The following is a 20,590-nucleotide window of genomic DNA, read 5'->3' as shown; positions in this document are numbered from 1 at the left end:
TGTGAAGGGTAGGTCCTGCCTAACGAATCTTATTGAGTTTTTCGACAAAGTGACCAAACAGGTAGATGAGAGTAAACCGGTTGATGTGGTGTATTTGGATTTCGGCAAGGCATTCGATAAGGTCCCCCACAGTAGGCTATTATACAAAATGTTGAGAGTAAACCGGTTGATGTGGTGTATATGGATTTCAGCAAGGCATTCGATAAGGTCCCCCACAGTAGGCTATTATACAAAATGTGGAGGAATGGGATTATGGGAGACATAGCAGTTTGGATCAGTAATTGGCTTGCTGAAAGAAAACAGAGGGTTGTAGTTGATGGAACATGTTCATTTTGGTGTCCAGTTACGAGCGGCGTACCGCAAGGGTCGGTGTTGGGTCCACTGCTGTTCATCATTTTTATAAATGACTTGGATGAGGGCTTAGAAGGGTGGGTTAGTAAATTTGCAGATGACACTAAGGTCGATGGAGTTCTGGATAGTGACAAAAGATGTAGTAGGTTGGAGAGAGACATAGATAGGATGCAGAGCTGGGCAGAGAGGTGGCAAATGGAGTTTAATGTGGACAAGTGTGAGGTGATACACTTTGGACGGAGTAATCGGAATGCAAAGTACTGGGCTACTGGTAGGATTCTTGGGAGTGCAGATGAGCAGAGAGATCTTGGTGTCCATGTACACAGATCCCTGAAAGTTGCCACCCAGATTGACAGGGTTGTGAAGAAGGCATACAGTGTTCTGGCCTTTACTAATAGAGGGATTGAGGTCCGGAACCAGGAGCTTATGCTGCAGCTGTACAAAGCTCTGGTACGGCCACACTTGGAGTATTGTGTACAGTTCTGGTCTCCGCATTATAAGTAGGATGTGGAAGTTTTGGAAATGGTGCAGAGGAGATTTACTAGGATGTTGCCTGGTATGGAAGGAATGTCTTATGAGGATAGGCTGAGGGCCTTGAGGCTGTTCTCGTTAGAGAGAAGAAGGTTGAGAGGTGACTGAATAGAGACTTACAAGATAATCAGAGGGTTAGATAGGGTGGACAGGGAGAGCCTTTTTCCAAGTATGGGGACGGCAAACATGAGGGGACACAACTTTAAAGTGAGGGGAGATAGGTATAAGACAGATGTCAGAGGTAGTTTCTTTACTCAGAGAGTAGTAAGGGTATGGAATATTTTGCCTGCAACAGTAGTAGATTCGCCAAGTTTAAGTGCATTTAAGTTGTCATTGGACAGGCATATGGACATACATGGAATAGTGTAGGTGGGATGGGCTTCAGGGCGGCGCAACATCGAGGGCCGAAGGGCCTGTACTGCGCTGTAATGTTCTATGTTCTATAAGCTTAAATTTTGCCCACATCATACTACATGTGAACACAGGGCGAAAGTGAATACTGCAAATGTTGGAGATCAGAGTTGAGAGTGTGGTACTGGAACTCACAGCAGGTCAGGCAGCATCTGAGGAGCAGGAAAGTCAATGTTTTGGACAAAATCCTTCATCAGGAATCATGTGAACACAGACCTCTTCATTATCTGAGGAGATACAAATAGTATTGATACTTTGCTATTATCAGCAAGCATCCCCATTTCTAATCTTACAAATTTTAAATGTTTTTTAAAAATTAATGTATTTTTCTAATCAACCTATTCAGAGATGTTATTACACACCTATAGAGCAGGTGGGACTTGAATTTGGTCCTTCTGGTCTAAGGGTAGGGACAATACCTCTGCACCACAACAGGGCCATTGCTAACCTTACAATGGAGGAAAGCTCATTGATAAAGCAGCTGAAGATGATTGCTGAACTAATTTTGAAAGAGAAACTATTTTATTTTGCCTTCCCAACCTCATTCTGTTTTTGGACAGCCTTTAGGAAATGCATCGGGTGCAAACTAAACACATACCTCTTCCACTGCTCAGGTCTCCATTATAAGGATTACAAGAAAATTGTATTTCCTCCTGAACAGTTTTCTTATATGCTTGTTTGGTACTGACCATTGGGAGAAAGCCTGTCAAGGGGCCAGGAATATGCTGAAAATTGTGAAATGTTTTGACATTTTCAGATGTCTCTATTAGATTATGTGTTGCTCTAGCAGTTAAAAAGAATACTGGTTTTGAACATTAAAATAAATCTTTGCACCTTCTTCCCTGCATTGGTTGACAGGTACTCTCTTTGAAATGGAAATAGGATACCAGTCTGAGCTTTCAGTGTAATTGGAAACTTTTATTATGGCAGCTGGAGCCATTATGAATATTTGCTTGTGCTTCAAAAACTTCAGCTCATCTGGGGATCTATCAAAGCAAGAAAACTGAAACATTTAAGAAGCTATACTAACAGATTATGTCTTTGTTGTACTTTCTTGTTTGTTTATAAACAGAATAGGTACCTAAAGGACTAGATTTTTGTTTTGCTTGTGATGTATTTTTCCAGTGTCAATGATGGTGTGTTTGAATTCAGGTTTTCATTAGCTTGTTATAAGTTTACATTTTCTTGATGAATTTAAAATAATGTTTTTGCTATTGCATGACTCCATATTACTGTGCACTGTGTGCATGTTATATGGCTAAAGCAGATACATGTCGACATGAAGTTGACATAGAAGATCTGAGGGGGCATAGGGTGATGAGAGAGCTAACAAAGGGTGGTAAGTGAAATTTTAGAGGTCCATAAAATTACTTTGGAATGTGAGCTGCTGTATTGGAGAACTAAGATGAACTTTTTACTAGGTCCACTTCTGCACCATCATTCCTCTTGCATTCCATCATGGCTTGCAAAGCAAACCTGACTATTATGTGAAAAGACCCAAGCAAAGTCACACATTGTTCAGCAATGTGTTTTGAAATGTGCAAAAATGTGTTGGTCAAGTTTTTGTGAGATCACATGAATTCCAGGTCATGAATTCAAACCTTGCTGGCTGAAGAACTACAGTGTTCAAATAAGTTAATAAATCTGAAATAAGAAGCTAGTATCAGAAATGGTGACCATGGATGGAATTTAAATCTCCACCTGAGTAAATAATATTTCTCATGCTGAAGAGCTACAGTGTTCAATTGCTGAGTAGTTCTTAAAGATTGGACATGTGTTATTTAGGTCACAGGAAGCCTTGTGCCAACTCATAGCTCTTTGATTGGCTTGTAGTATCGGGAATAGTTGCAACGGGTTCTATTGGCCCACTGCCAATGTCATTAAATCGAACCCTATGAAACTACCAAATTGTTGTAAATAAAAGACCACTGTTCAGTGATGTTCTGCAGGGGAAGAGTTTGTTTTGGAAAACTCTGAACAGGTTAGATGAGACTGCTTTTGGTCATTAGAGAAAAGTCACTGAAGGAAATATGGAAGTTTAGTAAATTCTTAAAAAAAGATGTTTCCTGGAGTCACCGAGAGACAAGGATTCATAAATGGAACTTAACATTTACAAATGAAACTTTGTGGATCACCATTTGAGAATGCCTATGTTATTATCATACATAGTAGGTATGCCATAATTTTCTAGTTCATGTAGCATTTTTTTTAATTATTGTTGTACTTACAGTAAATAAATAGATCCAGATAGTCATAGGGCTGCCCACTTATTAGGGAGAGATGACTGGTGGTGGTCAACCTGAGGGTCACACATCTCAGGCGAGGGGAGAGTTGAAAAGGAGGAACTGCCATGTAACTTCAGCTGGTATGGGAATGTTGGTGTCACTCTGCATCACAAATCAGCCATCCAGCCAACTGAGCTAACCAACCCATGATACATGTAGAACTTCAAAGCCAATTAAATTATATCAGTGTAATTCTGTCCCTTATACATTAAATCTGTGAGAGTGCAGAGTAGATTATTTCTTGTGATCAAAATCTAGAAAATTATTTTTGTTTTTAAATTTGTGTTATTTCACTCCAGTTTATTTTACATTTCTTTCATAAATTTGCAGGCATTTTTATAAAAAAACAATTACATCAGCATACGTCTTTGTACGTTTTGGAATCCTGGAAAAAGATGGTACAAAACATTTAATGCCACATGCAGCTCAAACCCTTAGGGTAAGATCAAACATAAATAATGATTAGGATTTAAGTTATCCTGCCTCAGTTTTGGATTTCTAGCTTCAGCTTTGTGATGCTTATGAATCATGTTGCATTCATAAACGGTTAATAACTTGAATGAATGAATAGGAGTAAATGGGTATGATTTAATTTCCATTATAGAGATGTAGCTACAGGTTAACCCAGTTTGGGAACTGAATATCCAAGAATATTCAGCAGTTATTGTTGATCCACATGAAGATAAAGTAAGTGGGTTAGCACTCATAATAAGGGGACCAAGATAAGAGCAGAAAGAACTGCAGGTTGCTGGAAATCAGAAACAAAATCAAAATTCCTGGAAAAGCTCAGCAGATCTGACAGTATCTGTGGCGAGGAATCAGAGTTAACATTAGACAGATGCTGCGAGACCTGTGGACCAAGCTAAAATTTGGTCTTAAAACTGAGATGAGAAGGAGTTTCTTCTCTCGAGGGATGATGAATTTTGGAATTTCCAATCCTCAAGAGCTCTGGAAGCCCAGTCACTGAGCATGTTCAAGACAGAAATCAATATCTTCCTGGACATTAATGGTATTAGTGAATATGATGATATTGTGGAAACGTGGCATTGAGATAGATGATCAGCCATAATCTAATTGAATCACAGCTTAGGCTGAATTCCTGTTCCTATTAAATTTGTTGCTGATGGTGCACATTAATGCATCACAATTGTACAGCCATTTTTTAAGTTAATATTTTATAATGGTAAAACTGTGGAAAGCTTCACATTAGGTGGTCCTCTTGAATTTTCCCATTTGTGTTGCCCAACTCTTCGCTTTGTGGCCATCTTCATCTTCTTTAGGCTTCTAATACTTTAGGCTTTTCTTAAGCTCTGCTGCCACTGCTACTTTAGTATGTACTGGCCCTACTGTTTTTGCTCTTTTTTTTAACCTGTCATTCTTATGAAACTTGTAGCTGTATATGGGTGGAAGCATCGAGTCAGGGCCACAAGGCAGCTTTAATTTCTTCCATCATGATTTGCAAAACAACAGTGCAATGATACGAAGAAAGAAGTGAAGATCCAGATGCTTTGCCTTATACTCTGGGCTCTGTCCTATGTTTACTGCAACCTTGGAGCTTAGTCATCTACTCATACACTTCAGTATCATGATGCATTTCAACTTGTATCCCTTGAATGCTTCTTCTTTACCCCCACTTTGTGTTCTCCGATTTCCCCTCATCTTACCCAATGCTTCCACTTTCTGGGCAATATAACACTTAGTCACTATATTGTTCCTAAACTAAACCACTCATCTTCCCCACAATGATATCACCAAAATAGATAATTGTGGATTAATTGACCTGTTATTCTTACTTAACATCACTGACTTGCAATATCTGATTACGATTTACAACGTCACTCAGTGAATAACAGTTTAGAACAACTAAAGCTTCAATTACTTTGAGGTATTTTGTATGGTATAGCTTATATGATTAGCAGTCTTTGGTTCCTCATTAGATGTTAAATGGAGAAGTAACTGTAGAGTTCAACGCGAAAACTGCAACTGAAGTATTGCAACGAGGAAGTATTGAGGATCTTGATGGAGACTATTTGTACATTGGAGTGACAGTTCAAGATGCTTCAGGTACAAGATAATAACTCATAACTAAAGAAATGAAAATTTTCAATGCTAATGTATGTATGTATGTATCACAGTGCATTTCCAATTTTAAAAAAAGTATGGGTAGGGAAGCATTAAGTACAATGTTGAGGTTAACAATCCATTCAATGTTTTCATCTGGTGCAATGCAAATGACTGGGATGCCACAAGGAATGGATCTCCCAGAATATGGGTGATGATCTGACTTGCATACCTCCTGTCACAATTTTAGCTGTTCCTTTGGAAGAAATGGCCACAGCTTCCCTGGCCGACCTCCAGCAGCTGAGCTTTATTCAAATCTTCTGTGAAACCTTGGATCTCACATCTTGGGTTGGCTACAATTTGTAGTTTGTGATGTTTATTGTCAACCAGGAGATGCACCCCTCAAAGGCAGGGCTCTCATTAGTTTGTAAGATGTGCAGTGAGGGCAAGGGATTTTACATTCGTGAGTAGATCTTATTTTTGGAACTCCTGTGTCTATAGGAGTGTTCAGATTGTAAGTTTACTCACTGAGCTCGAAGGTTTGTTTTCAGATGTTTCATCACCATGCTAGGTAACATCACCAGTGAGCATCAATGGTGAAGCACCGGTGTTATGTCCCGCTTTCTAATTATGTGTCTTGGTCTGTTAAGGTGGGTGATATCATTTCCAGTTCTTTTTCTCAGAGGTTGGTAAATGGGGTCCAAATCAATGTGTTTATTGATGGGGTTCTGGTTTGAATGCCAGGCCTCTCGGAATTCCTGTGCATTTCTCTGTTTAGCCTGTCCTAGGATGGATGTGTTGTCCCAGTTGAAATGGTGTCCTTCTTCATCTATATGTAAGGATACTAGTGTTAGTGGGTCATGTCTTTTGGTGACTAGTTGGCATTCATGTATTCTGGTGGCTAGTTTTCTGCCTGTCTGTCTGATGAAATGTTTATTACAGTCTTTGCATGGTATTTGTAAATGACATTTGTTTTGCTTGTTGTTTGTATCGGGTCCTTTAGGTTCATCAGCCACTGTTTAAGTGTGTTGGTAGGTTTGTGGGTTACCATGATGCCAAGGGATTGGAGTAGTCTGGTCATCATTTCAGAGATGTCTTTGATGTATGGTAATGTGACTAGAGTTTCTGGGCGTGTTGTGCCTACTTGTTTGGATTGGTTATTTTGGAATCGGCGGACTGTGTTTACTGGATACCCATTCTTCTTGAATATGCTGTATAGGTATTTTTCTTCTGCTGCTCTATGGAGTGTCTATAGTAATGCCTGGAGTATTACGTGCAGCTTTGGTCTCCTTATCTGAGGAAGGATATTTTGGCTATGGAGAAGGTGCAAGAAAGGTTTACTATACTGATTCCTGGGATATCATGACTGATGTATGAAGAGAGACTGGATAAGTTAGGAATATTTTCCCTGGAGTTTTGAAGAATGAGGGGGCTGTCATAGAAATCAAACAACTATAACAGGACTCGGCAGGATAAACACAGGTAAGATTTACCCACCAATTGGCAAGTCCAGAACCACAGGTCGCAGTCCAGGGATATAAGGTAGGCCTTTTTTTTGGGAGACGAGGTGAAATTTCTTTGCCCAGAGAGTAGTGGAATTTCTGCCACACAGAACAGTTGAAGCTAAAATATTAAATGTTTTCCACAAGCAGTTATGTATTGTTCTTATGGCTAAAGAGTTCAAAAAGTATGTGTAGAAAGCAGAAATCGGATACTGGATTGGATTATCAGACATGATCATATTCAATATCGGAGGAGACTCGAAGGACCAAATAGCCTACACCTGTTCCTGTTTTCTCTGTTTCTATGTTAGGAGTGCTTTTTGCTAGCTGTCAGCGGGTGTTCTTTGAGGAGAATGTTTTGCCATCAGACATCAGGAGGTTCAATGTGTGCTAGCGCAGATGTGGGATGCTTGGTCAGCATGGACGGGTTGGATCGAAGGGTCTGTTTCCATGCTGCACATCTCTATGACTCTATGAGCTGCATTGGTCTCAAGGCCTCGAGATAATCCATATGACTCCCTGGAGGTATACATCTATTGCATTTGTGTGGCGACTCCTGACCCAGGTTGAGCAGGAGTACTCTGCTGTATATTTGACCAAAGCAAGTGAATTAGTGTGTAACAAGTGAGAAAGCAACCTGCCTGTGGTTCTCCTGTTAAAAGGAAGGGGTCCAGCTTGAAAAGCTACAAATTAAAGCTGCCAAAAATGCTACCAAACCCTGACTACTAGGCTCCCGGCCCAAGTAGTTAAAAAACCGTTGTAAAATGGATCCTATCAGGGATCAACAAATCCAAGAAACAGGATCAGCAACAAGAATATACCAGCTCAATTTTGAGGGGCTATTCTGAGCAAAATATGACCTAGTCATAAAAGTTCTGACAGAAATAAGATAGTTCACTTGCAAGAAATCTACCTCTCATGGATCACACCAGTCATTGAACTAACAATTCATTGCAAACAGGGAAAACAAGACATATAGTTCAAGATTAATTAATCTAAAGTCAAATGCAAAGTTTCTAGCAGGTTGGATTTGTCGTGTGCAATGATATTTAGGAGATTAAAGTGTTAAGATGTTTGCAAAAGGAATTGTGCAAGTCAAAAGTAATAATGTTTTTCATTTTGTATTTAATAAGCTGAAATATCTGAAGATGCTGAATACACCAGAGTTATATTTACAGAATCACCATATACAATTAACTTGGTAGCAACTCCACTCTTCATTAAACCAAAACTTCCATACTACATCATAGTAAGTACTTCGAGTTTCTATACCGTGAATTAACCTTATTTGATCTATTATGGACCAGGCCTGACCCCCTCAAAACGTTTCAAGAAAGTAGTCCAAACCCTAGTTTTGCTAGTTGTTTTAAGCAGGTGTATAGTGGTTATTCTAGGAGAGATTCAGCTGGCCCAACCATTTAGTTTTAAACAAAACAGAATTTATTTGCAAGATTACTGAATGAAACGCAAACATGAGACAACAGAATACAGAATAACTTAACTGATCCCAAAATCCAACAGACTCCCCAACTTAATGATGCTGTTCCAAATACTTGCAACAATCCTCAAACACCCCTTGGCACTGAAGCTAAAATCAAACATAGGGTCTTATAGGAGAGATGACAGAGAAGAGAGAGGATGAGCATGGACCTGCTTCTTTGAGTCCAACAGCTTCACAACTAACTGACTGCTTTCAGTGAAAAGCCAGACTACTAAAAACCAAATCAAACCAATCCAAAGAAAAGCGGAGCTGGAAAAACTGGCTGCTCCCCTTTCATTGTACAAATGTGTTTTTTTAAATTGAAAGCCTTTTACTTGAGGCGGTATCAGTTAGTTATAATCAACTTGGCCCTAATACCCTTCAAACCTAGACCTTCCCAAATCACTGTTTTTACGACCTCTCTGAAAAAAAAAGCCAAGAACAGCATAACCATGTTAAAGGAGCAACATTGTCACAGATGGTATATTTTGTTTTTCAGCATTACACACGCACATGATATTACAGTTAATATCACAACCAATTCATTTGGAAACATCAACCTCAAATATGCTTAGATACAAAGAACTGGAAGAATCTAATGACTCTCATTTTGATTCTAAAACGTTTTATGCACTATTTTATAGATTTGTTCATTATAGCTTAGTTCCTGTTTTAATGATAACAATCTAATGTTTTAATATATTTTTGCATTTTATTGGCTATTATAGTGAAGCCAATTTCAGCAATTTCAGGAAGCAATTTACTCCACATAGTGTGTGCCATAAGACTACTCAGAGTCATAGCATTATACAACATGAAAACAGTCCCTTTGGTCCAACTAGTCCATGCTGAATATAATCCCAAACCAAATTAGTCCTACCTGCCTGCTTCTGGCCCATATCCCTCCAAACCTTTCCTATTCATGTATCTATCCAACTGTCTTTTACATGTTGTAATTATACCTGCATCAATCACTTCCTCAGGAAATTCATTCAACGTGAGCCAGCCTCTGTGTAAAAAAATTGCCTCTGTCTTTTTAAAATCTCTTTCCTCTCATCTTAAAAATGTGCCCTCTAATCTTGAAATCCTCCATTCTAGGGAAAGGACAACCACCATTAACTCTATCTATACCTCTCATTACTTTATAAACTTCTATCAGATTGCCTCTAAACCTTCTACACTCCATTGAAAAAAGTCTCAGCCTATCCAGCCTTTCTTTATATCTCAAAACTTCCATACACTCTTGATATTTTACTTTGCAAAGAATATAAAATTGGACAGACAGGCCTAAATGCCAGTGACACCACACTACCTACTCAAAAGGACATTAAATTTGTGCATGAGACCATGCACATAGCATCCATGAGTTTCATCTTAAAGATGAGATCGGTAGTAAGTTCCTTCTCTTTTCTACCATCTGAATTTACTGAACATCTGAAATCAACACTGTATGGGTTTCCTTAATATGCCTCAGGAACTGGTTTAAAGTCATAGAGTCATAAAGCATAGAAACAGCCCCTTCTTGTTTGAGAGGGAATAATCCAGAGTGCAACAGGGTGATCGAAAATGTGCTTCAACTTTGTCATCAAAATGTTTTTTTTTAATACAATTTTTGATTCAGCTATCTCAGTTGCTTTCAGAAATAGTTGAAGAAATGAATTAAATCTTGGATTTGTTGACTTTGCCACTGTTCCAGAGAAGAATTGTGAAATAACAACTTTAAATATGACTTTTCCATGCTATGCAAATTCAGTCTATTAGTCTTGCCATAGAATCTGAATTTCTGCTCTACTTGCAGAAGTAGAGTTTTGCAGTTTATATTTATTATATACTGTAGAGACCATAAGATGTAGGAACCGAAGTAGGACATTTAGCTCATTGAGTTTGCTCTCCCTTTCCATTTACCTTCCTTATTACCCACTCAAATTAAATGCTAGCTGTTTGTGATTCATGTGTAAAAAATCCAAATCCCTGTACACGGCAACTTTCTGCAGTTTTTTCCTCATTTTATTAATATCCAGCTCTTTTATGCTTCCAGCCAAAGTGCATAACCTCACATTGTAATCCATCTTCTGGATCAGTGGTGCTGGAAGAGCATAGCAGTTCAGGCAGCATCCGAGGAGCAGTAAAATCAACGTTTCGGGCAAAAGCCCTTCATCAGGAATACAGGCAGAGAGCCTGAAGAGTGGAGATAAATAGGAGGGGGGGGGGGGGGGGGAGAAAGTAGCATAGAGTAGGAAATGACCTGGGAGTTGCAGTGGGAGAGGGACTCCCTGAGATTCTTGTAGAGAGAGGAGGAAAACTTTTTCAAGGCAGGCATCCTTTCAAGAGGATTCGCAGTAGGGTTAAAATCAACTGGGTAAAAACAATGACTGCCATCTGCCAAGATTTTCCCCATGCATTTTACCTGCCTAAATCCCTCTGTAGTCTCATTGTGTCACCCTCAGGACTTGTCTTACCATCTGTTCTTGTGTCATCCACAAATCTGGCAATAATACATTCATTTCCCTCCGGTTAATTAATGTATTTTAAAGAATTGTGGTCCCAGCTCTCATCGCTGGTTACCACTTTACTGGTTACCGGTTGTCATCCTGAAAATCTCTCCTTTATTCATATCTCAGTCCTTGATTAGTTATCCAATCCACTAGCAACACTAATATACCACCCCCAATATCATAGGTTCTTACTTTGTTAAGTAGACTTATTGCAGTACCTTATCAAAAACCACTTTGAAATCTAGGTTTATTAATCTGGTGCCCCTTTATCTACCTTGCTTATCACCTCCTCAAAAAATTGTAAAACAATTGGCAAGCATGATTTCCCCTTCATGAAGTAATGCTGACTCTCATTGATTAGATTATATATTTCTAATCTTCTGCTATTGCATCCTTTATAATAGACGGAAGCATTTTTTATGATGACACATATTAAGCAAATTGACCTATAGTTACCTGTTTTCTGTCTCCCTCTCTTTTTGAATAAGGATGTTGAAATAACTCCATAGAGGCCATTATCCCGTCACCAAGTCACCTTTTATTTACACGTGGCATACTCTTGACATTGATCCAACTCCTCAGAGCTTGCTCTCAAAGTGAATATGATGTCTGACACTCCTGTTTTTATCTGTCATTCAGGGCTCATTGATTGGACCAAATAAACAATCCCAATCAAGGAACTCATATTGTATGAGGTCCACCTGACTGACCTTGATACAACCACTATGTCCCTCCCCCTCTGAGTCCTTTAACACCATTAGTTTCCTGACAACATTTTCTCCAGTGATAGTTGTTATATTTATTTCCAGTTCTGCTGGGCCCCTTTATTATTTTGTACGTTTGGAATGTCATTACTATCCTTGACTGGATAGATGGCTTGCACTGTAGAGTGACACCAACAGCATGGGTTCAATTTCCACAATGGCTGAGGTTACCATGAAGAACCCTCCTTCTCAACCGCTCCCCTCACCTGAGACTTTACCTTTTAATGGAAAATATTTATTCAACTCATCTGACATTTTCTAGTTGCCCATTATTATTTCTCCCTCCTCATTCTCTAAAGGGCCTATTTTCTCTTTGGCCTCTCTTTTCCTTATAATATATTTAAAGAACTCTTACTATCCATTTTATATCACTTGCTAGTTTTCCCTCATAATTTGTTTTCTCTCTCTTTGTTTTTATTTGGTTGGCTTTTAGAGCTTTTCCAAGTTTTTGATTTTTGCCATGTTGTATGTCTTTTCTTTCAAATTGATTCTATTCTTATCTTCCTTGTTTAACCATGGTGAGTTTCTGTGCTTCTCCAGACTTTTTCTTCCTCATTGGGATATATCTTCTGTGAGTCATGAACAATTTTTTGAAACATGTACCATGATTCCTTTTCTGCTAAACTCCTTTCCCAGTCCACTCCACACAACTCAGCCCTAATTGTTTAGTTTTAATTCAGTTTGGTACAATTGTTTCTGCCTTTAGTTTCTCATTGTCAGGCTGAATACTAAATTCATGTTATGGCCACTGTTCCTGTCAACACCTTACTCTGAGATCATGTATTAAGCCTGCCACAGTACCAGATCTAAAATAGCGGAATCTCTTATATTTTCACATATTCAGATTGTATATTTATTGTATTTTATAGGTACTTATATGCATGAACTTAGATTATTAATGGATGATTTTCAATAACCATAATTCTAGCAACCAAGAGAAGATGAACAAGAGAGAGATAAAATCTCAGACAGTAAGAAAAGAATTTAAAGTGAATGGCATAGACTGGCAATGAGATGAAACGAAATTCTGTAATTTTATTGTGAATTAAGTGTCAAAGTAAAGGTGACATAGTCCCAGATGGCCATTGAGCTTCCCTGTCTTTGGAGAGAGATGACTGGTGGTAAGTTTAACCTGAGGGTTACCACACCTCAGGTGAGGGGTGAAATTGAGAAGATGGGTTCTTTGTGGTAACCTCTGCCATGAAGCCATAGAGTCATATCGCATGGAAACAGATCCTTCGGTCCAACTCATCCACACTGACCAGACATCCAAATCTGACCTAATCCCATCTGCCAGCATTTTGCTCATATCCCTTTAAACCCTTCATGTTCAAATACCCATGCAGATACATTTAAATTTTATAATTGACCCACCTCCACCACTTTGGCAACTCACTCCGTATATGCACCACCCTCTGCATGTAAAAATTGCCCCTCAGGTCCTTTTTAAATCTTTCCCCTGTCACCTTAAACAATATCTTCTAGTTTTGGATTCTTTCACCCTCGAAGAAAGACCTTGGCTATTTACCCTATCCATGCCCCTCATGATTTTATAAACTTCACACCTCAGTCTCCAACACGCCAGAGAAAAAGCCCAGTCTATTCAGCCTCTGATTATAACTCCCTATATCCTCCAGTCCCAGCAACATTCTTGTAAATTGTTTCTTCACCTCTCAGTTTAATAACATCCTTCCTATAGAAGGGTAATCAGAATTGTACCCTAGTACAGAGAAACCTCGATTATGCGAAGGACACAGGCAGTTAGTATTTTGTTCGGTTAATCGAATTCCGGATAATCAAATGTCAGATAACATAGTTTAGTCAAGCATCGGAACCTTGCGATCTTGCTGGATAATCCAATATTTAGGTAATCGAATGCTGGATAATCAAGGTTCCTCTGTATTCCAAAGTGGTCTCACCAAATTCATGTACAGCCATAACATGAGATCTCAACTCCTCTACTCAGTGTTCTAACCAATGAAGGCAAGCATGCCAAATGCCTTCATTATTACTGTGACTACCTGCGATTTCTCTTTCAAGGAACTATGCACCTGCATCCCTAGGTGTCTTTGTTTGGCAGCTCTCCCCAGAACCATACCATTAACCATATAAGTCCTGTATTGGTTTGCCTTACCAAAGTGCAACATCTCATTTATCTAAATTAAACTCCATCTGCACTTCTTGGCCCATTGGCCCATCTGATCAAGGTCGCATTCTGCTCTGTGATAATTTTCCTCACTGTCTACTACACCGCTATCTTGGTGACATCTGCAAGCTTACTAACTATACCACCTATATTCACATCCAAACCATTTATAGAGAAACCTCAATTAACCACACAGGCAGGGAGTATTTTGTTCGGATTATCGAATATTCGGATAATCGAATGCCAGATAACACAGTTTAGCCAAGCATTGCGATCTTGTCTAGATAGTCCGAAATTCGGGTAATTGAATGCTGGATAATCGAGGTTCCTCTGTCTGTAAGTGATAAAAAGCAGTGGATCCAACATCAATTCTTGTGGCACACGACTGGTCACAGGCCTCCAGTCCGAAAAATAACTTCCACCGCCACCCTCTGTCTCCTACCCTCAAGCCAATTTTGTATCCAATTGGCCAGCTCCCGCTGGATCCCATGTGATCTAACCTTATTAACTAGTCTACCATGTGGAACCTTGTTGAATGCTTTGCTGAAGTCCATATAGACAATGACTACCACTCTGCCTTCATCAATTTTCTTTGCCACCTCTTCAAAAAACTCAATCAAGTTAGTGAGACATGGTTTCCCATGCGCAATGCCGTGCTGATTATCCCTAATCCCTTTTTCCTTGCCAAATGCATGGAAGGCTGACTTGTCTATTGTTCCCTGGCTTTTCCTTACAGCCTCTGTTAAATAATGGCACCACATTAGCCAACCACTAGTCTTCTGGCACATTACCCATAGCTATCGATGATACAAATATCTCAGCAAGAGGCCCAGCAATCTGTTCCCTAGTGTCCCACAAAGTTCTGGGAAACACTTGACCAGTGCCAGGGATTTAGCCACCTGTATGCATTTTAAGACATCTAGCACCTCCCCTCCTGTAATGTGAACTCTTTTCAAGTCATCACTACTTCCCCAAGTTACCCAGCTTTCAGGTCCTTCTCCACCATGAATACTGAGATAAAATATTTGTTTAGCATCTCACCCATCTCCTCTGGTTCCACACATAGATGACCAGAGTCTCAATTTCTCTAGTCATCCAGCATTTCCTACACATACCAGTCTTGCTATTCACACCAATAGGAACCTACTGTCTTTGAACTTGCATTATCTCATTCTTAAAGGTCTCCCACTTTCCAAATGTTCATTCACATTTGAATAGCCTCACCCAATCAAATTGTGAAAGTTCTTGTCTAATATTGTCAAAATTGGTCTTACTACAATTTAGAACTTTAACTTTTTGATCAGAGAACATAGAACAGTACAGCACATTACAGATCCTTTGGCCCATGATGTTGTGCTGGCCTTTTATCTTACTCTAAGATCAAACTAAGCTACATACTCTTCATTGTACTATTATCAATTTGTCTATCCAAGTATCACTTAAATGTACTTAATGTATCTGATTCTACTACCACCCTTGGCAGTGCAGTTCTATCCTTTTCCATAACTATTTTAAAACTAATAGAATTGTGATCACTCACTCCAAAGTGCTTCCCCACTGACACCTCAGTCACTTGACCTGCCTTATTTCCCAACAGCAGAGCAAGTATTGCTCCTTTTCTAGTAGGTGCATTTGCATATTAAATAAGCAAGTTTTCTTGGACACACTTAACAAATTCTTCCCCATCCAAGCCTTTAATATAGTGACAGTCACAATCTATGTTTGGAAAGTTAAAAATCCTCTCCCATTTCAACCCTATTTTTCTTACAGATATCTGAGATCTCCTTACATATTTTTTCTCAACTCCCTGCTGACTATTGGGGGCCTATAATACAATCCTCTCAAAGTGATCACCTCTTTCTTATTTTTAAGTTTCACCCATATAACGTCACTGGACGGTCTCCCAGGAATTTGCTGCAGTGTGAAAATTAAACCTGTGCTATTGGTGTCACTTTGCATTGCAAACCAGCCATAGCATTCATTAAAATGTACGTCTGAAGACACAGAAATGAGTCATTTGATAGATTTATGTTTTCATGATCTCGGCGATAAATGTCACATGGTTATAAATCAGAAAAAAAATTCTGGTGGTTAGAATTGTGCACTCTGAGTCATTTAATTTTCGTTCCTATCAATATGTGACATCTAAGGTTAAACTCCAGTTGACATTTGCCAGTAGGAAATATCATCAAGTTACCTTGAAAGTTGGTCATTGTGTGGTGCACTGTGTTGTCACACCAAAAATGTTACTTCATATAGTATTAATGCTCACACATAACATCATAATTATACATAATTTTCAATGTGAATGTCCTGGTCTTACTTTGTAAGTTCCACTAATGTACAGTGGATCAAAGCTGATAATCTGAACTTTATTAATGTTATTAGTTCTATTCTAGAGATGGGCAACAATTACTGCCCTAGTCAGTGATATACATGTTCCAGCCATAGGTATTCTTTTTTAAAATTACATTCAGAAGTATGCAATCACCCTCCATTGCCATCATTCATTTTGGAGATTAATAGTTTGTTGATAAACTCAAATTTTATCTCTTAACTTCTTTAACAGGCCCAAGTAAAGGACATTTTGGGACAGCCAGTAGGCGATATCACGCTTACAATTTTTACAGAAGCTGTTTTTGAAGGTGGCGAGAGGAGAGAACTGACACCAGAAGATTTGAGACAAGAAAAACAGACCAGAAGAGATGATGGAACAGTATTGTTCATCTTCACTGCTCCAATTGATATTCAAGAAGTAGAATTTAAGGTTGGTGACTCTATGTGCAACAGACTGGGATAGATGTATAAATATACCTTGTTAATTTACAATTTTCAATGTTAATTGCATGCAAGTATTTTTACAAACTATGGAGTAGGATGCTACTACATGATTTAAACAATTAGACGGTCACCTACCCAAAGCTGATCGCTCCATTTTTAAGTATGCATTCTCAACTAGGAAGGGCATCATTCTGAGAGTTTTTCCAATGCCTGACTGATGTGAACAATGACAAATCCATTGGAAAAGTACAGTGTAATTGGAAAAATTACATTCTTGAGGTTGAGAAAAATAGTCCAATTTTGCATCTAAGATTTCAATGGTGAGCCGAGAATTTCGGCAGTGAGGGCAAGAGATGCAGTTGCATGTATTAACATCTCAATTTGTGTTCTTGCCTAATTTATATGCAGTTAGCTATTCTCCCAACAGTGGAGAGAAACTAGATGGTGATAATTTTTTGACATGAAACTTAAAGAAATACATGGCAGCCCCAGCTCACTTCTTGTGCTTCTGGATCTCGAACTTAGTCAGTAGTCCCCAGTACCTCAGGGCATGCTCTATGGTAGTGACCACTGCAGACGCCTGCCTATGAATTTTGGCACTGAAAACACAACAGTCTCACAATATAATCATGCATATCTCCAACTCATTTAGAAATACAATTATGCCACTTCAATGCTACACATTGGAGTGCACATCATTCAGAGCTTGAGCACATCAGAACATCATACAGGGTCACCATATTTCAATCTTGCCTTGCTTGTTGGAGCTGAATTAAGCAAAACAGTGATCAGAGAAGAGGGCAGACATCTTGCTTTACAGCACCATGCTACATTAATGTCACACTTGCAGTCTGTGTCAGCAGCTTATGCAGCAAACACTTTGCATGGGCTTCAACCAAATAGCCATGTCTGGAAGTCTAAGCAGAGAAGTCCTCAGTCAAATCAAGGAGGATATTGTCAGGTTCCAGGAGGTAGCTCACAGGATCTTGTCTCAAGGAAAGAGAAATCTAGGGTAAGATAGGCCAATCTTTCTTGAAGACCCTTCTCCCTTTCCTGGGGCTTCAAGGGAAGGAAAAAGAACTTGTTTTTGTTGACCTCTTCTATTGCTATTGTTTTTCTGTGCTGACATCTCACCTCAGACCTGAACTAAAATTCTCTCTCAATGATGTCCTTGCGAGTGAGAATACATACTTAAAGTTGGACCTTATCAGCTTTTGACCATCCAATTGTTTAAGTTGGGCAGCAGCATTCTGGTGGCTCAAGAGCAAGTGAGAAATATAAAACATTTTTAACATTGTGCCTGCCCTATTTCCACCAGATGTTTAGATTTATGTTGTCTTCATTATACCTTCCCTGTAATCCAAACTTTTCTATTGATTGTTTTCAAGGCGTAAATTTGGTTCTACTTTACAGGAAGTTCATGCAAGTGAAATTTTGTTATTAGTATTAAATTGATAGTTAACTTTAATTTGGTAAAGACTTTCCTACATCATGTGTACATATAATCTATTGCATCTTTTTCTTTAGATCAAAATAATTGGTCTTGATGATGAGCGTCCAGTCTCCAAGACATACACAGCGAAAGCTTATCAGTCAGTCTCTGAAAGTTACCTGTATATTGCTTGGACAGGAGCTTTCCAAAAATTCCACGTAGGGGATTATCTGAATGTTAATCTAGTCGCAAGTAGTCCATACTTGAATAAAATAAAACATTTCCACTATCAGGTAAAAGTAGTTTATTAGTTTTAATATTAATGTCTAATGGGTATTTCTTTGAAAAGTATGTCTTGGGAAACTTGATGTTGTTTATAGACTTAAAAAGTATTATAAAACATTTATGACTATAGACATCTCATCACACCTCCAATGTTAGTCTTACATTGGATACTGCATATTTGGCCAGGTTAAAAAAGTACCAGATCCATGGCTTCTTCCTTATACTCTTCCTTAAGCTTCTCATGAACAAAGCCAGGGCTGTGATTTCTAGCTTGAATAGTGAGTACGAATTGAATGATTTTGATCTGAAGCACTTTATGGTAAGCAATCCTGCCACTAAGAAACAGTTAAAATCTACGACTTGAATTTGTCTTGGATCAAAAAGGCTTAAAATTTCTTTCCTTAGAAGTAACATAACTCGATTAACAACAGAATAATGCAATCTGAATTATATCCTGTAAAACTCTTATCTTATGAAGCAATGCATAATTTAAGTTATTAACAATGTCAAAAGATTTCTATTCAATATATATTTAAAATTATATTAGCATGCATAGATTCCTTACTCAAGATGTCACATTCCAAAGTACAAATGCAGGACAATATAAATTGCTCAATGATTCCAAGCTAGCTCAGCAAATACTATTTGAATTTTGGATGACAGAAGGCTTTTTTATTAAAACAATTAGATGTTCTGGATTCATAGACCTTACCAGATGGGGAAACCGAGTGATCCTACATATAAAAATGGTGTATCTAGTTTGCATTTTGTCTGTGAAACTGGAATGTGACACCTATCTATATGTAAATTTATGTGTCACCCATAACCAGAAGTTTGGTTAAGCAGGTCACCATGCCAGGATCAGATTTCGCAAGCAGCAGAGAAGACCCTTTTTTGGAGGTTGTAATCTGAGACAATGCCTAATATGCCACTTGAATAAGGAGTAGAAGAATGATCTTTGTATGTGTCCTGTGTAAACATTTTGGTTTATAAACATGCAATTAATAGTACAAAATATTAAGTTATAGAGGCACTTATGCTTGGTGTTGACCTATTATCTTCTACAGATTAATATTAGATATTATATAGCAGCTGCTGTGAAAAGTAATTTTATTGTGAGAATATAGTGCAGTCCTAATACTGTGAAGACACATAAATGAAAATGAAAATAATAGTTGCAACATAATTTCATTAAAGTCTGAAATACAGTTGGTACTAAATCTAATACAATTAGAATATATAAATTTGATTGTATCAGAAGTTTTAAGACTCCATTATTGAAGCAAGATTTATGTTTTTAACACATTCTGAGCTATGAATTTCTATTTTTGGCATAAACTAGGTTGTATCAAAAGGCAAAATAGTTTTATTTGAAACCCAAGACCGTCCAGTTGGCAACCAGGTTTTCAACCTGAATATTCCCATTACGAGAGAAATGATACCTTCTGCACGTTTGATTGCATACTATGTGGTAACTGGAGAAAACAATGCTGAGCTTGTTGTTGATTCTCTGTGGTTTGAGGTGGAAGAGAAGTGCTTAAACAATCAACAGGTGGGTTCAAACAAAGTGTCCAATCAAACTACACTTCATTTAAATGATAATCATTGTAACAACCAGCTGAAGGCACTATTCACAAGACTCCATAAAAATGATATATTCTTTGGCTGGAAGTTCCCGTTAAAAGCTACTCTTCTCCTTATGCTTAGATGTTCTTAGCTTGAAGAACTTGCCTTTAAACTTTACTCACTTTCCCTAGTTATGGTTGACATTATGCAGGCCCATGTGGTAACCGAGCTATTCCACTTATAGATTAGATTAGATTACTTACAGTGTGGAAACAGGCCCTTCGGCCCAACAAATCCACACCGACCCACTGAAGCACAACCACCAAGACCCATTCCCCTACATTTACACCTTCACCTAACACCACGGGCAATTTAGCATGGCCAATTCACCTAACCTGCACATTTTTGGATTGTGGGAGGAAACCGGAGCACCCAGAGGAAACCAGAGGCAGACACGGGGAGAATGTGCAAACTCCACACGGTCAGTCGCCTAAGGCGAT

General features: G+C 38.6%; 1 protein-coding gene across 3 annotated transcripts in view; it reads left to right on the top strand.

Annotated features, from left to right (window-relative positions):
* Positions 1 to 20,590, top strand: part of c5 (complement component 5) — a 128,656-nt gene that overhangs the window by 19,852 nt on the left and 88,214 nt on the right. For 2 of the 3 annotated variants that reach the window (XM_043720297.1, XM_043720299.1), the window contains exons 8-13: positions 3,909 to 4,017; positions 5,516 to 5,642; positions 8,275 to 8,390; positions 16,596 to 16,793; positions 18,335 to 18,532; positions 19,867 to 20,076. In XM_043720297.1, coding sequence (XP_043576232.1) covers positions 3,909 to 4,017; positions 5,516 to 5,642; positions 8,275 to 8,390; positions 16,596 to 16,793; positions 18,335 to 18,532; positions 19,867 to 20,076 — 958 coding nt within the window. The remainder of the gene's footprint in view (positions 1 to 3,908; positions 4,018 to 5,515; positions 5,643 to 8,274; positions 8,391 to 16,595; positions 16,794 to 18,334; positions 18,533 to 19,866; positions 20,077 to 20,590) is intronic. The other variant, XM_043720298.1, reaches the window with a different exon arrangement.

This window comes from Chiloscyllium plagiosum, chromosome 30, assembly GCF_004010195.1.
Source record: "Chiloscyllium plagiosum isolate BGI_BamShark_2017 chromosome 30, ASM401019v2, whole genome shotgun sequence".
Classification (NCBI taxonomy): Eukaryota; Metazoa; Chordata; class Chondrichthyes; order Orectolobiformes; family Hemiscylliidae; genus Chiloscyllium; species Chiloscyllium plagiosum.
The sequence above is the reverse complement of the archived record's forward strand: the minus strand, read 5'-3'. Positions and strand labels throughout refer to the sequence as shown.